At 43.4% G+C, this 14,757-nt stretch overlaps 1 protein-coding gene across 1 annotated transcript in view; it reads left to right on the forward strand.

Annotated features, from left to right (window-relative positions):
* Positions 1-14,757, forward strand: part of syne1a (spectrin repeat containing, nuclear envelope 1a) — a gene marked incomplete at its 5' end in the record, with an annotated part of 153,831 nt that overhangs the window by 22,547 nt on the left and 116,527 nt on the right. Inside the window, 21 exons of the mRNA XM_080023003.1 lie at positions 838-1,006; positions 1,288-1,384; positions 3,011-3,216; positions 3,981-4,145; positions 4,394-4,546; positions 4,703-4,846; positions 4,953-5,138; positions 5,597-5,755; positions 6,032-6,196; positions 7,158-7,292; positions 8,440-8,601; positions 8,759-8,967; positions 9,314-9,419; positions 9,512-9,676; positions 10,020-10,187; positions 10,927-11,091; positions 11,415-11,555; positions 11,756-11,916; positions 12,018-12,174; positions 13,859-14,086; positions 14,207-14,305. Of these exons, the coding sequence (XP_079879129.1) occupies positions 838-1,006; positions 1,288-1,384; positions 3,011-3,216; positions 3,981-4,145; positions 4,394-4,546; positions 4,703-4,846; positions 4,953-5,138; positions 5,597-5,755; positions 6,032-6,196; positions 7,158-7,292; positions 8,440-8,601; positions 8,759-8,967; positions 9,314-9,419; positions 9,512-9,676; positions 10,020-10,187; positions 10,927-11,091; positions 11,415-11,555; positions 11,756-11,916; positions 12,018-12,174; positions 13,859-14,086; positions 14,207-14,305 (3,340 nt within the window). The remainder of the gene's footprint in view (positions 1-837; positions 1,007-1,287; positions 1,385-3,010; positions 3,217-3,980; positions 4,146-4,393; positions 4,547-4,702; positions 4,847-4,952; positions 5,139-5,596; positions 5,756-6,031; positions 6,197-7,157; positions 7,293-8,439; positions 8,602-8,758; positions 8,968-9,313; positions 9,420-9,511; positions 9,677-10,019; positions 10,188-10,926; positions 11,092-11,414; positions 11,556-11,755; positions 11,917-12,017; positions 12,175-13,858; positions 14,087-14,206; positions 14,306-14,757) is intronic.

Genomic DNA, 14,757 nt, shown 5'->3' on the forward strand with positions numbered 1-14,757 from the left:
CGGAAAATAACCCCCTGGAATGGCCGTGTCCCTTTTTATTACGGACTTCTCTTCAGACGCTCACTTCCACTCACACCAGCCGCTCGCCTCACTCTCTCCCCTCCTTCCACATTCCGACTCTCTGCCAGGAACAGGCCCCCTAGACACCTGGGCCATTTACCCACTATCCTAGGCACCTCCCCTCCAATCAGATGAACTAATGGAAATAATAACAACCCACAATGAACTTGAACCCTCATCTCCCCCTCCCCCCACAGTCATACATACACAGCATTAGTATTTATGGCAGACTGCTTTAAAAAAATCTTTTATACCTTTTAACTTTTTTTTATTATAATTTTTCTTTCTTAAATATAAAGGTACTGTACCATTACCGTGGCCCAAAAAACATGATACATACCGAACCGTAAGCCAACTGTACTGTTGCATCCCGAGCAAGTACAGTAACTACTGCGAAAGAGTTAATAAAACCCTGAAAAACCTTATAAAATGCACAGTAATAATGGGATACACAATATGTGACCATATTTTTGGTAGCCTAACCTTAGAGCCTATAAAGACTGTCTGACTAAACTAAATTGTATTGGAGATTTGACCTTCCTTTAAGGCTTAAACGTTTGCCCCATTGAACTGCATCTAAGCATAGTGAGAGGCTGCAGCAGAGTGGTAAGTTTCTCAGTAGTAAAGCGTTCATTGTGGTTGTGCAGTTATAAACAGTTATAAATAATGGGCACATTTTTATAAGGCCTGCATTGAATTGAATGTTGTTTCATTCAGAGACAAAATATTAAACAAGCGTGTGAGTGTAAGGCTTTACGTTTTCAATCTTTCTTTTAGGATGAACTTTGTCTCCACATCCTCCAACATCCACCTGGCCAAGATGGAGTTCATGGAGAACAAGCACCACATGCAGGCCTTTCTCATCGTGGCCGAGTCTAAACTCAAGTCCTGGATCATCAAGTATGGCCGACGGGAGTCAGTGGAGCTGATGCTCCAAAACTACCTGGTGAGCGCCACTGTCTGACTCCTCATATAAAATTTTTGTCTGTAGTGAACCAATTAAATTCTTTACTGCCTATTATTTATAGAAATAAAGTCTGCCAGTATGATATTAATGTCTATGGGGACCTTATGCAGGTTTGTCAGGTCATAATAAAATTATTATGACAATTTCGGGTTCTCTGAAACAGCCAGTGTCTGCTCTTAAATTTCCATTATTGGGATGATGTCAACAGATACTCCACCTCTCACTAATCAATTTTCATTGTCTTCCTCATTTGTCCTCAGGATTTTGTTGAGAAGCACCATTTTTTCGAGCAGTATGAGGCGTTGTTCCAGTCGCTGAAATGTTCCGCTGAGCTCTATGTCAATGCTGACAGCTTGGGTGAGTGATGTGAAATTTTGAACCATATGTCATATGAATCAACTGTTTATATTTTTTAAATGTAGATGGCTGATCAGAATTAAGATATATTAAGGTATAGATCCACCCACACTGTGTAGGTCTATCACTTGAGGCTTTCATATATGTGTCTCCTAACAGTACAGTAGGTATGAGCATTCCTTTTTTGCTACTAATCATCACAATTACCCACCTATTGATATGATGACAATTTATTGTAAAATAAGTGTATTTTATTGTATTTTCTTCATTCGTTGTTTTTATCTTATTCTCAGTGAATAAATGACCCCCCAGAGCACACCATGTTTCTATCCTCCCATTAGAGGCACTGAACGTCTCATTTTCCTGCCTTTGATCATTTCCCGCTGTCAACAACTCAATAACCTATCAGAGCACCCTCCCTCCATCCCGCTCCTTCACCCCCCTATATGTTTCACCGGGCGCAGTGGAGGACATCTTGGGGCTACAGCTAAATGAGGTTCCTCCACTCTCAGCTCTCAGTGGGGAATACGACCTCATTTGCTCGCTAGCGGCTGCTCCACTTCTGCCGTCTCTCGGCACCAACAGAGCGAGCTTGTTGGTTTCATTAAGTTCCAAGGTTGTGGTGCTCTAGGGTACGCAGAGCGGGGAAGCGAGGTGTGGTGAGAAAAAGCACTGGATCCGCGGCCTGATTGGTCGACCCTGAAGAAAACGTGCCGTGCGCCCAGCTGGAACTTTTGTGCCCCAAGATCCGATTGGCTAGATTGAGGTTCAATTTTTAGACATTTCCGAGGGCGTTGCTCTGCAGCAGATACACACTTTTGTGTGTGTGTGTGTGTGTGTGTGTGTGTGTGTGTGTATGTGTGTGTGTGAGTGTGTGTGTGTGTGTTGATGGGTGATGGCTGAAGGCTGGTTTTGAGATGATCTAATTTTGCACCATTTGGATAGATTGCGCTTGCTGGGTTTGATTGACGTGCATTTTAAATCAGGGTTTCGTCAGTCGGCTCCCGATGGAAAAACTGATTTTTATTTCTTGGTGAGACAAGAAAAAGTGACATTGCATCACATGTACCCAGGACCCACACTTTCCTGAGAGTGCATGCAGCTCCATCTTTTTCAGAGTTATTATTTTGGAGTGCTTTTTTTTTTTTTTGGCGCAAATTTAATTAGGAGATACAGTATACCATCTCTGTAAACATGAACCTTTTGCTGGTACGAACAGTATATGTGTCAATGAAATGACGCTCATTTTGTGTATGACATTAAATCAAAATAAATATAGCGACACATGTAACATAGAAAATTCATTTTGGGAGTTTTGTGATGTAAGAGCCATGTCTGTTGGTTCTGTTAATTCACAGAAATAAAGTCAAAATAAATGATTTTCACCATAAAATTCTTCATAAAATAGCAAAATATAATTTAAAATAGATTTTAAATACTACTACTAATAATAAATAATCATACATGTATGCTTAAAAAAAACATTTGTCCCAAAAGTAGTCATCTCACAGTGTCGAGGTAGTCAAGTGTATATTATTAATATCAACCGGTAAAACATAGTATAATATTCCAGAGAGTGGCCAAGTATTTGTATGTGTACAGTAAATTGGTAATACTCTCCTACAGCGGATGAGGGGGAGGGCGGGGTGCGGCACTTCATGCGGGAGGTGGTGAAGCAGTGGAGGAGCCTGTCTGTGGAGGTGCGCAGCGTGAGGAGCATGCTGGAGGAGGTGCTGTCCAACTGGGAGCGCTACTGCTGCACTGTGGCCTCCCTCCAGGCCTGGCTGGAGGACGCAGAGGCCACTCTGGGCCAGCCCGAAAACACCAAGCGGGTAGGAGCCTCGGCGTGTCACACATCCTTTAAAATTAAAAAAACTTTCTGGATGCAGATTAAGGCTGTACAAATTAAGTCTGATTTTATGTTTTTTGGGTTGAAATGTGATGGAAAGACGGTCATCGCATTTGGACTTAATGTCAAAGTTTGTACTGCAGCAGATTACATCAAATGACCTCCTGAATTAGGATTTCGAAAGCTGCTGCGTTACCGTGGTTGCCTCAGCTCTCCTCCAGGCATTTCTACCAATATCTTATAACCCAAATATTTCTTTGTTTCTTTCTTTGTTTCTCTTTTTCACTTCTCTCTTTCTTACTTTCCCGCGCCCTTTTTCTCTCTCTTTATTTCACTCTCTCTTTTTACATTTTCTTTTTTCTGTATTTCTCTTTTTCGCTCTCATTCTTTATCTCTTTTTTCTTCCTCTCTCATTCTCTCTCTTTCTCACTCTCGTTCCTTTTCTTTTTTCTTTTTTGTTTTCTTTCTTTATTTTCTTTCTTTCACACTTCTTTGTCTTTTCTTTCTCTCTTCCCCCTCTCACTCCCTCCCTCTCTTTCTTCCTTTATTTTGTTTGTTTTTTACATTCTTTCTTCCTTTCCTTTCTTCATTCCTTTTTGTCTTTGTTCTCTCTTCTCGTCTTATTTATCTATTTCTCTCTCATTTTTCTTTATTTCTCTTTGTTTCTGTGAACATGTAAAATATGTTCAATATATTTTTTTTTTAATTCAAAATTATTTTTCTTTCATTCTTCCTCTCTGTTTCCAGGAGTTCTTCCGGAATCTCAACCACTGGATGGAGCAGCACTCGGCCATGAACGACGCCGGGAACTTCTTGATCGAGACGTGTGATGAGACAGTGTCTCTTGACCTGAAGCAGCAGCTGCTCCTCCTGAACGGCCGGTGGAGGGACCTCTTCCTCAAAGTCAAACAAGTAAAAAAACGAACAAAAAAAAAAACATACAATTACAAATAACTCTAACAAATATGTGTCCGGTATGACATTCTTTTGCAAATGATGTCTCTGGATGGATCACATTTGGATAAGAAGATTTGTTGCACTCCTCAGCAAATAAACTTACCTTGCAGTATATGAATTCAATATTATTGACCCATCAAACTTAAACTTAAATAAACTTAAATATTTATACTTTTATCATATTATACCCTCCCACTCTGTAGTATGCTCATGCAGATGAGATTGAGAAGTGGAGAAGAGACCACCTGAAGGCTGTTTCAGCCCTGAAAGAGCTGCTGGATACAGCAGAGGCCAAGCTCAACGCTCCCGTCCAGGTCTCCTTCCTCAACGTCAGGGCCTACCTGCAGGATGTGGAGGTGAGGAATTTGTATTTTACGCATTTCACATTTAAATTACATCATAGTGTAGGGATGTATAGTGGTTTGTAATTATCATGCCACAAATTGAGCTCCTGGTCTCCAACACTTGTGACTTCATCACCTCTTCCCTCTATGCTGACATCTCATTTTCAGAACACCAAGCAAAAGGTTGTTGCTATGGAGACGCAGTACAAATTGGCTTCCCGCAGCGCTCAGCTCCTTGCCAAGGATGGACCCCAGCAAGAGGGTGCCAGGGTTATGGCAACTATGGCAACGGCCAAAAGTCAGCTGAGTAAGGTAGGCACCCAAAAAGCTCAAAAGCATTGTAAGGAAAAGTTAAAAACTCAGTCCTCCACATTTCTCCCGTTCTATTTTGAGACCGTCTTTCTGTCTCCGCTTCCAGGTGAGGGAGCGCTGTCCATCTCTAGTGAGGGAGTGCCACGGCCTGCTGCCGTTGCTGGAGGAGATGGAGAAGCACGTCTCTGGGTTCTACCAGGCACTGGAGAGGGCCAGTCGCATCACTGCTGTGGCCAGGGACCCCAACACGCAGCAAACCCAGGCCCACACCCAGCACAAGCTCAAGTGGCAGGTTAGATAGGATACGCATTAAACTTCCAAACTTCCATACCAGTCTACATTACTGTATAGTTCGGGAGATGACAGTGAAACTCTGATCACAACAGTCATAGTTGGACATTCTCTAATGGTTCTAACATCTACATTAACTAATGGTCGCGTTTCACTATTAATCATTTTGCTGGGGACACCCTGAAACCTCTGAAAGGATCCCTGGGGGTCCCCCAACCCCACTATGAGAACCAATGTGCTTGATGATATTAAAGTTGAATTCATACTTTAAGTTGCTGATCCTTGCTGTAGATTTTGTTTTAAGTTCACCTCACCTTGTGAAACATTAACAATTGATACCTTAATCTATTTCAGCGTCATTTATTTTTATTAAAATCAGGATTTGAATTGTTTACTTAGCTCAGTGAACAATTTGTATCTCTGCAATTTGTCATCTATCAGCCACTGTTACCTCCTCAGGATCTGCTGAATCAGCAGCAGAGCTGTAAGCGCTGTCTGTCAGTGGTTGAGAGGAACCACCACGCCCTGCAGAGGGCACTATCAAACAGCAAGGTGCTCCGAAACTTTGACCCGTCTCTTCTGCAGAAGAGAGTAGCTGAGATTCAGACTTCCGCTCAGGTTGGCATCACTGTTCCGTGTTACAGACAGTACATATGCACGGTACACTTTCACACAAAACCCACACTACACTGCAGAGAAACTGCATTAAACACAATGCTAACAGTATTCGCATTAATCACATTACAAGGGAATGACATTCCCCCTGAGACGAGGGCACAGGTTAGCATCGCTATAACCTGTCTCATTATTCACTCAGTTAATGAAAAGACGAACAATACAATTATACGGGGTTACCCTTGAGACCGCTCACTCAGACTGAATCGTCCCCGCCAGGCGCTGGTTAAGGAGGTGGGGGAGTGGAGGCGGCAGGAGGAAGCCAACAGCTGTCTGAGGAGGCGGTTCGAGGAGTCCCGCCGGGAGCTGGAGAGGGTCCTGTGCACGGCCCAGGGCTGCCTGACGGAGATCGGAGACCCTGAGGAGCTGCTGAAGAAACACACCGTGAGACTAAATACCTACGGTTCCAATCACACATATTCCGCTCAGGCTCAGTGCAGTTTATTTCCCAGCATGTGACGTGACAAGATCATGAAATGCGAGACAGAGTGTGAAATTTTTGGTTCACGTGATTTAGAACGTTTGGTGTCAGTGGGAATCCTGAGGTGAGGAATCAGGTCGCCCAGCACTACTGTGTTGTCGACTGATTTTCCTGCTGAGCTCTGCCTCTTGTTTATTTGTATTTATAAAGGCCTCTTGTCAGTGCAAATTGACCAATGATGTCCAACGGTTTTTTCTACTGCCGCATTATGTCAATATATAATACATTTGACCACATTTTGTAATACATATTCTGAATGCAATACATAATAACTTTTGCCACATTTTGTAACCAACTACATGGTGGTAGTTACGTATTGTTGGTTTACAACAACTTGAAATTTCATCAAGTACTAAAGTGTGACACTTGATTTGCATAAAGGCAGCAATTTTGGTGTGTTGTTACATAAAATGTTATATGAATATGTATTGATCACTCTGAAGGGGTTATTTTGCCATAACGACTGGCTGGTTGCACATTATCCCGCTATTACTCGGTTACTCACTAAATAAAATCATATATTGAGACGGAATATTGACTTGAAATGACTTTGTAAGACGTCGCTGCTAGATAGTGTTAGCACTAGCATGTCGGTGGCATGAGACAAGTGACGTGTATACAAGCAGGGAGAAATGGTTTCCTGTGACAACGGTCATTACTAACAGGCATTGGTCATTATTCAGAAATAACTGACCACTGATCGCTGCTGTTGACCAATCAGAATAGGGTATTCCGCAGAGCCATTTAATAATACATAACAAAGGTCAAAGTTATTACCAAAGGTGTGGTTATTACATAACGGGTTGTTTGAAACCGTGAAACTTCTGCTCCAGTGTCTGAATACTGTATCTTCATTCTCTCCAGGATTTCTTCGCTCACCTGGACCAGAGGCTCCTGAGCGTGTTCCTCAAGGCATGCGACGAGCTGACAGACATCCTGCCGGAGGAGGAGCAGCAAGCACTACAGGAGACTGTCCGCCGGCTACACAAACACTGGAAGGTTAGAGGTCACCCGTCTTTATCACTCTCACTAATTACTGTACGTCTGTGGGCGCGCTGAGTCGATACTTCATTAGTGAAGCGCAGGAGACCTCTGGCTTTAATGGAGTGTCTCTGGTCTGTGTCCAATTAGCGGCTTGTGGTTAGGTCAGAGTTAACGCTTTTCTATGTGTTTTTACATCCTCAATGTGGTTCTGAAGAATAGTGAGATAATGTGTAAGTATAATATATACTAATACTATAATAATGCGTAGGCTGATATCACTTTTTAGCTGCTAATATGATTCCTAATGGTAAACTTAACTAGGTATCTCCCACTAGTTGGTTCTGATCGGCTTCTGAGGAACATGAGTAGACCAGTAATTTGGTTTGACCATGCGTTATTAATCAACTGGCAATCAAGTTGCCTTTCTTTAAAGGATAGTTTCGCCATTTTTCAATGCCGACCTCATAAAAATGTTGGTTCCCATCGTTTACGGTATAGCTGCTCATAAAACAACCTCGCCAAACACTTTGCGATTGAGAAACATACCACTCTGGTGCAGCTTCTCACTGTGCTTGGATGCAGTCCAATGGGACAAACTTTGAAGCCTCAAAACACATGTTAAATCTTCTTTTTGAAAACAGGAAACACAATCTTTTTAAGCAGTATTTTTGGGTTGTACCAAAATAAATGGTCCCAAACCGTGAATTTTATCAGGTTTTTCATGAGATTATTTACTGTTTTGCACGTAGGCAAACCAGTTGTTTTGGGTACAACCAGAAACAGGAAGTTGTGGCACTTCCTACTGGAAACCTACTGTAGCCAACGTTACTTTTTGGATGTACTGTTGCAATTGCAAACATTTAATTTTAATAAAAAATATGATTCAACATTATTTTTGAGGTGTAAACCTTTGACACATTGTTCTGCATTCAAGCACAATGAGAAGCTGCAGCAGAGTGGTATGTTTCTCAATATTAAAGCTATTATGAACAGTGATAAATAATTGGAATCATAATTTAAATTCAAAGTCCTGGGCTGAATATCTAGATTTTTGTGTTGGGCATATTCCATGATTCCCCATTTTAACCTGATCCCAGATTTGAGTCCCTCATACAAAGCCCTGTTCAAGTGGCTGCCTCTTTCTGCTCCCATTTCCCTGCAGGACGTCCAAGGGGAGGTGCCGTGCCACCTGCTCCGTCTGAAGATGGAAGTGGAGCAGAGACGGGTGGTGTCGATCCTGCAAGACTGCAGGCTGGAGCTAGACCGTGAAATGGAAGCCCTTTCTGGCACCTGTAACAGTGAGCGAGTGGTCAAAGAGCACAGGGTAAGAGGAAACCATGGGGACGGGGTGTGTGTAGCATAGCATGGAGATATAAATAAGAAATGGACAGTTGGAAAACCTGACAAATGAGTTGAAGAGCAAGGATGGTGAGTGATAAGAAATCACTCATCCCCATCTAACCTCCACCATCTCCACCCAGGCTTTCTTCAGTGAACACAACCCTTTAACTTTGTGTGAGAAGAGGATCAGGAACATGAGGGATCTGTGCCAGCAGTTGCCAGATAATGACCCGGCTCACCAAGCGCTGGAATCCACTTTAAGGACCCTAGCAGACGTTACAGATCAAATAGAGAAAACCCACCTCAAACTGCAGCAGCATCCAGATAAATGGAGGGAGTGGAACGACAGGTAAGCTTTGACCACAGACCCCATTTGATAAGATTTAAGCCCTGGGACCCCAATCCGAGAAGATGTTTATTGATAGATTTGATTTAGTCCAAACTTCCAGATCTGTCTATACTAAAGTTAGAGAGTTATCAATGAAACTAGGATCAAAACAGTCATTATTGTACATTCCCCAATGGTGCTAACATCACAAGCATCAATGACGTAATGGTGAAGTTTAACTATTAATCTGCTGGGGACCCCCTGGAATCTCTTAGGGGACCCCTAGAGGAACCCGGACCCAACGTTGAGAATCACTGGTTTAGATAATGCAGTTATTAATGTGAAGACCTCCTTTACTCTCCTACAGGTTCTGTGAGCTCTCCGACTGGCTCTCGTCTCAGAGGAGACAGATGAGGATCCTGCGAGAGACGTCCCGTGTCCAACATCAGGAGCAGGTGGATGCTGCAGTTCAGGTGAGAACTCCTCTCTCTTCCAGGTTCTGAGATGAAGCCAAAGTTCAATTTCATGAATCTAGCATCTCATATTACCACTGTCGATATTCCAGGTCCTCCAGGAGGAAGTAGAGGCCCATGAGGAGACCCTGACGTGGCTCAAACGCCGCCTGGTCGTGCTATCTGAGGTTAGTTCGGACCTGGAGGTCCAGAGACAGAGATCTGCGCTGGACAAACTCTCTACCGACGTGAGGGCACTGCTCTCCTCACTCCATCAGGTAACATATTAACTTATCATGTTCCCTCATATTCAGTAAATATTCAGTGGTACAATATGCCAAGGTGAACTACTGTTATACTCTATGTACGTTCTATTAGTAGGCAATGGTTGCTGCATTTTGTCATGGGACCTCATTACTTGAAACCTCCATTCCAAATCACTCAGTGGATTTTGTGATCCAATAGATTATAGTCTCTTTCCGTCTCAAACCCAAGAATGATAGTTCTGAATTTGCCCCCTGGGATCAATTAAGTGTTATACTGTATGTTAGCTTTCTCATGGATTTGCATGAAGTAAATGCAATTATTCCTTCATTCTTCCTCATTGATCCTCTTCCTCAGTGGGGCGAGAGGGGCTCGGCTGTGTTCCAGTGTGAGGAGCTCAGGGAGGAGGTGCGTGCGGCTCTGGAGGAGGTGCTCAGGGTGCGGAGCGAAGCCCAGGAGCAGATCAGCAGGATTCTGGAAGCTGAGAACCTGGAGGAGGCCAAACAGGTTTACTTAATTCACCAGGTGGGGGAAAAAGTTTTGTTTGACGTGGTAATCTGTAAGATTATTGAGAAAGAAATCTCATATTTTATCGCATGTGCACAAAGTGATTGGCAACCGCTGGGAATTTGATAAAGCAGCGTAGCTCGCTGTGGTCAGTAAACTGTCGATATGCAGTGCTTGAAGTGGGCCGGTACTCAACAATATGCAGTGCCCGCATTTCTACATTTTACTCTTTGGTGTACCGGGACTTTTTCTTGAGCATCAGCACTTCTCATAAGCTGCCAGTACTCTGTTCTGTCTTCTCAAGTGGATAAATCAAGTGGACATATTGTAAAATCTATCATATTTTATTGAGTCAGAGCGCATTTTTTCTTTTAATTATTAGAACACTCAAGCTGCGAGCTCCAGTCTAAAACCCCCTCCCCCCGTCAACATGTGAACAAGGGGAGTACCGCCACATTTATTTCCAATTCAAGCACTGTCGATATGGATGAACATTCACTATACGGAACATAAAATATCCCTACCACCTCAAGTCACCAACAAGAAACAACAAACCAATCAATCAGAAGAAGAGAAATTTTTGAGAAATTTTGACCGTCTGAGAGCGAAGACGAGGGTACAACCCGGCTTTTAAATAAACATAGTAGTTTTGATCCACTCAACACAGACAATCCTATGGAATACAGTACGCATAGACGTTTAATGGTCATTTGACACATTGTTTGTGTGTGTGTGTGTGTGTGTGTGTGTACTGCAGCAACACCTGAAGCAATTGCACGCTGATCGGAAGGAGGCAGAGCTTCTGGTGTCCCACTGCAGGCAGCTGCAGGAGGGGGAGGGGCTTAGCCAATCTCTAGGGGAGCTGGAGAGGGTGTTTAGGGAGGTGGATCGCAAAGCCGGCGCCCAGGAGGACAACCTGCAGGTACACCGCCGTCATACTGTTTACTTTACTGAGCAGCTTCAATCTTTCAACAAACACCCCGAGCGTGATCAATGTTTCCATCTCCCTGTGTTAACTGGGTATTGATTATTATGCGGTGGTATGTTAACCGCTGTTTGTTGCCTTGTTACCGTGGGATTTATACATACACCTTCTTTCACGACTTCTTTCACAGCACTGATCTTTTTTTAATTGTGTCTGATGCAATGTCTCGTGTTAATGTGTTTCTGTAATAATATTTGCAGTTTACTGGGATCATCCATCACCCGTGTACTATGATCTGATGGTTATGTATGTCTTCCCAGGCTACTCTGAGTGCCTGGCAAGAATTTGAAATGGAGAGAGAAACAATTTGGAGATTTGTCAGCAGCACCAACAACAGCCTTGCCAAAGAGCTGCTCTTCAACAGTCTGGACAGCCTGAAAACTGAATTAGAACTCAACAAGGTGTGTGTGTGTGTGTGTGTGTGTGTGTGTGTGTGTGTGTGTGTGTGTGTGTGTGTGTGTGTGTGTGTGTGTGTGTGTGTGTGTGTGTGTGTGTGTGTGTGTGTGTGTGTGTGTGTGTGCAACAGTTTAAATGTACAATAGATAACATTTTTTGTTGTGGATTTTCGCCCAGTTTCACGTTGGTTTCTTTCTGTTCATAGGAGCTCTGCAGGAGGGCAGAAGGGTTCACAGTGGGAGCAGACGCTCTGCTGGAGAGGGCAGTGAATGTTCAACTGGGATCCAAGAGCCGGAGCCTCCTTCCACAGCAAGCTCAGTCCACCAGAGAGCACGTCCTGCAGCTCCAGGACCGGCTCCAAAAGACGTAAGAACAACATCCACACTATACATTGAGAGATTTTACTGATCTGCAGCCATTGTTTTTATTGTTTTTTTATTTGGCCTTTTATACCTTCCCTGTCCCAGTGTCACTCAGCTGGAGCTGGTGTGTCGGTGGTGGGAGGGTTCCAGCAGCGAATTGGAGGCCTTCTCCTCCTGGATCGCCGAGAGGGAGAAAGAGTTGGACATGGTGAACCCCGCCTCCTCCTTGGATCCTCTGGACAAACACGTCAGCTTGGTGGAGGTACAGTGCATGATTCACATCCGTGCATTATTTTTGCCCTAGACGACTGTCCAGAGTAGAGTAAATAAATCTGTGTTAGACTTTTCTTTTTTTTTTATATACCTGTGCTGTCAGCAGGCTTGGAATACAACACAGACTATTTGTATGCTATTGCATCCAAGACAGAGTTAATCTGCAAGTGGTTTTAAAATTCTCAACCTGCAAAGCCACTCTTTATTATTCATCAAGAACTGTTTGCAATAACACTGTCCTGTGGACGCCCTGTGGGATGAGAACACCTGTGGGATTTTTGTTATACAAGACCAACTCTTCGTCATTAGTTCTCCAAGTGGGGGAGGGAAAATCACCACGGTTGAGGCAGATAAACATAGAGACAATGAATGTCAATATGTACTTGACAAAACATAAACATAAAAACATCAGACGACAACTTGTATTTCACAAAACATGATTAATTAGGTCAACGAAAATTGGAACAGAAATGATGGCACGTGGCCTCTTCCTGTGATAGCTATGGCAGTAAAGGAGAGAAAGGGAGTAGGATGTAATCAGGAGGGTGTTTTGGGGGCGTGTTGAAGGCAGATGCTGGTAGTGTGTGTGCCTGTGATGAATCCACCTTTGTGTGTGTGTGTGTGTGTGGGTGTGGGTGTGGGTGTGTGATGCACGGGACTTATCCCAATTTGTTCTGGTGTATCTGACTGTATTGTAGCTCCTCCAAGCAGGGAAAAAGGCCTCCCAGCCACCCACAAGTCCCACAGCTGTATAGACACCCCATAACCTCAAGAACGCTCTAAGTACAATGCACCACACCCACAGAAGACCCCCCCCCCCCCACCCCCCCAAACCAGAAAGAAGCCGGGAGCCCACTGAGCAACAGGGACCAACCACACCCCCACACCAACCCACCAGCGCCCCGCCACCCTGGAAACCCCAGTGCTCAATGTGTGCCGTTTGTGTATGCAATTAAAATTGAGTGTGGGGGGCATGAGCCATACCAGCATAACAAACCCGAGTCACTCTCACTGTGTGAGACTTTTCAAGATGATGGAATGTAAGATAACTTAAACTCTGTGGACGAATGTGTTTATTTAGGATGGAAAAAGATTAGCATTAGAATAATAATAACAATTATATTATAATGAAGAACATAAAGTTTCTTCCATAATATTACTATATTTTATTTATACAGGAAAGAGCATAATTTAATGGCTTTAAAACAATTAGAATAGCACAATGGAAAAAATGGACAAAATAAATAAAAGATATAAAGATAAAGAAATATATATTAGATTTTGAAATTAGAGGACGCATAAATTGCATAATGCTTAATAAACTCATATTGACTTCAAATGGCTACAAGACAGCTTATTCAAGTTCAAGTATATTTATACTAGTGTTTTAAAAATAACAACAGTGCAAGAGATGCATGCACTTTTATAGTACTGTACAGAGAAGTTTGAGCATAATATAAACGTGAAACAGAATGCAGGCACACAAATACAAAACACTAAGGAATAAGTCAATCACAGTTGTAGGCGAGGGCGCACAAGTAGGTTTTAAACCGATTTTTGAAGACATGCGATATAAGATATACCCACACTTTTTACACTGCCGTAGTTTTCTTAACTCATGCTGACTTCCTTCTTGTCTTAACCCTTTCTCGCCACCCTCAACCACCCCACAGGCGGTCGGGGCTGACTTAGAGCAGAGGAGGGCGGTCCTGGTCCGCCTGGAGGAGCAGTGCCAATCCCTGTCGGCGTACGTGACCCCCGCGGAGGCCGGGCGTATCCACGCTCACCTGGCCCAGACGGCACGCTGCTGGGACGAGCTGAGGGGAAGAGTGCAGGAGCTGGGAGGACAGCTTCACCAGAGTGCCTCCTATAGGCAGAGATGCAGCAACAACCTGGAGCAGGCAAGCAGAAAATATAGGATAGCCAATACTTCTCTTCTCACTTTCCACCTCCATGGTAAATGTGGTGACTTGAGAATCCATAGTTTGAATATTTGATAATAAAGAGTTTGTGATCATCAGGTGAATAAATCACTGGCTGACATCAAAGAGAAGTTGGACTGTCCAATAACATACTGCGTATCATCGTCTGAGACCTACAAAGGCCTGCAGGAACACATGGTGAGAAACACAAACAGTTTGGCCTGATATGAGACTGAATTGTCAACTCATCACACTCCGTCTTCAGTCTGACATTGCCTCCACTCTAGCAGATTTCCGTGGGGGAGGGCGATTCAGTTTTCCACAACCAATCACTAGAGACCAGTGTATCTGCCTGAATCTTAAGTCATTTTAAGTCGACACTGATGCATAGCCATGCCACCATATTGGTTTTGCTTGGGTTTTAAGAGTGGAGCGAAGCAAAGTAAAAACAAACTACGATGTTGGGTGATATTGAGAAGACATGCTTTCTATATAAAATAATGCCGTTAGACCTGCCCGTGGCGCTGATTGGCTAATGCCAGACCACAAGAATCAGTCAACTCGGTGCAGTGGGCGGATTCAAAGGTCTGGACCCAGGCAACGAATGGTTATCATATGTTCCTGAAAAGTGTTCAAAGTGAATAAATTGT

Source organism: Zeus faber, assembly GCF_960531495.2.
Source record: "Zeus faber genome assembly, chromosome: 2".
Classification (NCBI taxonomy): Eukaryota; Metazoa; Chordata; class Actinopteri; order Zeiformes; family Zeidae; genus Zeus; species Zeus faber.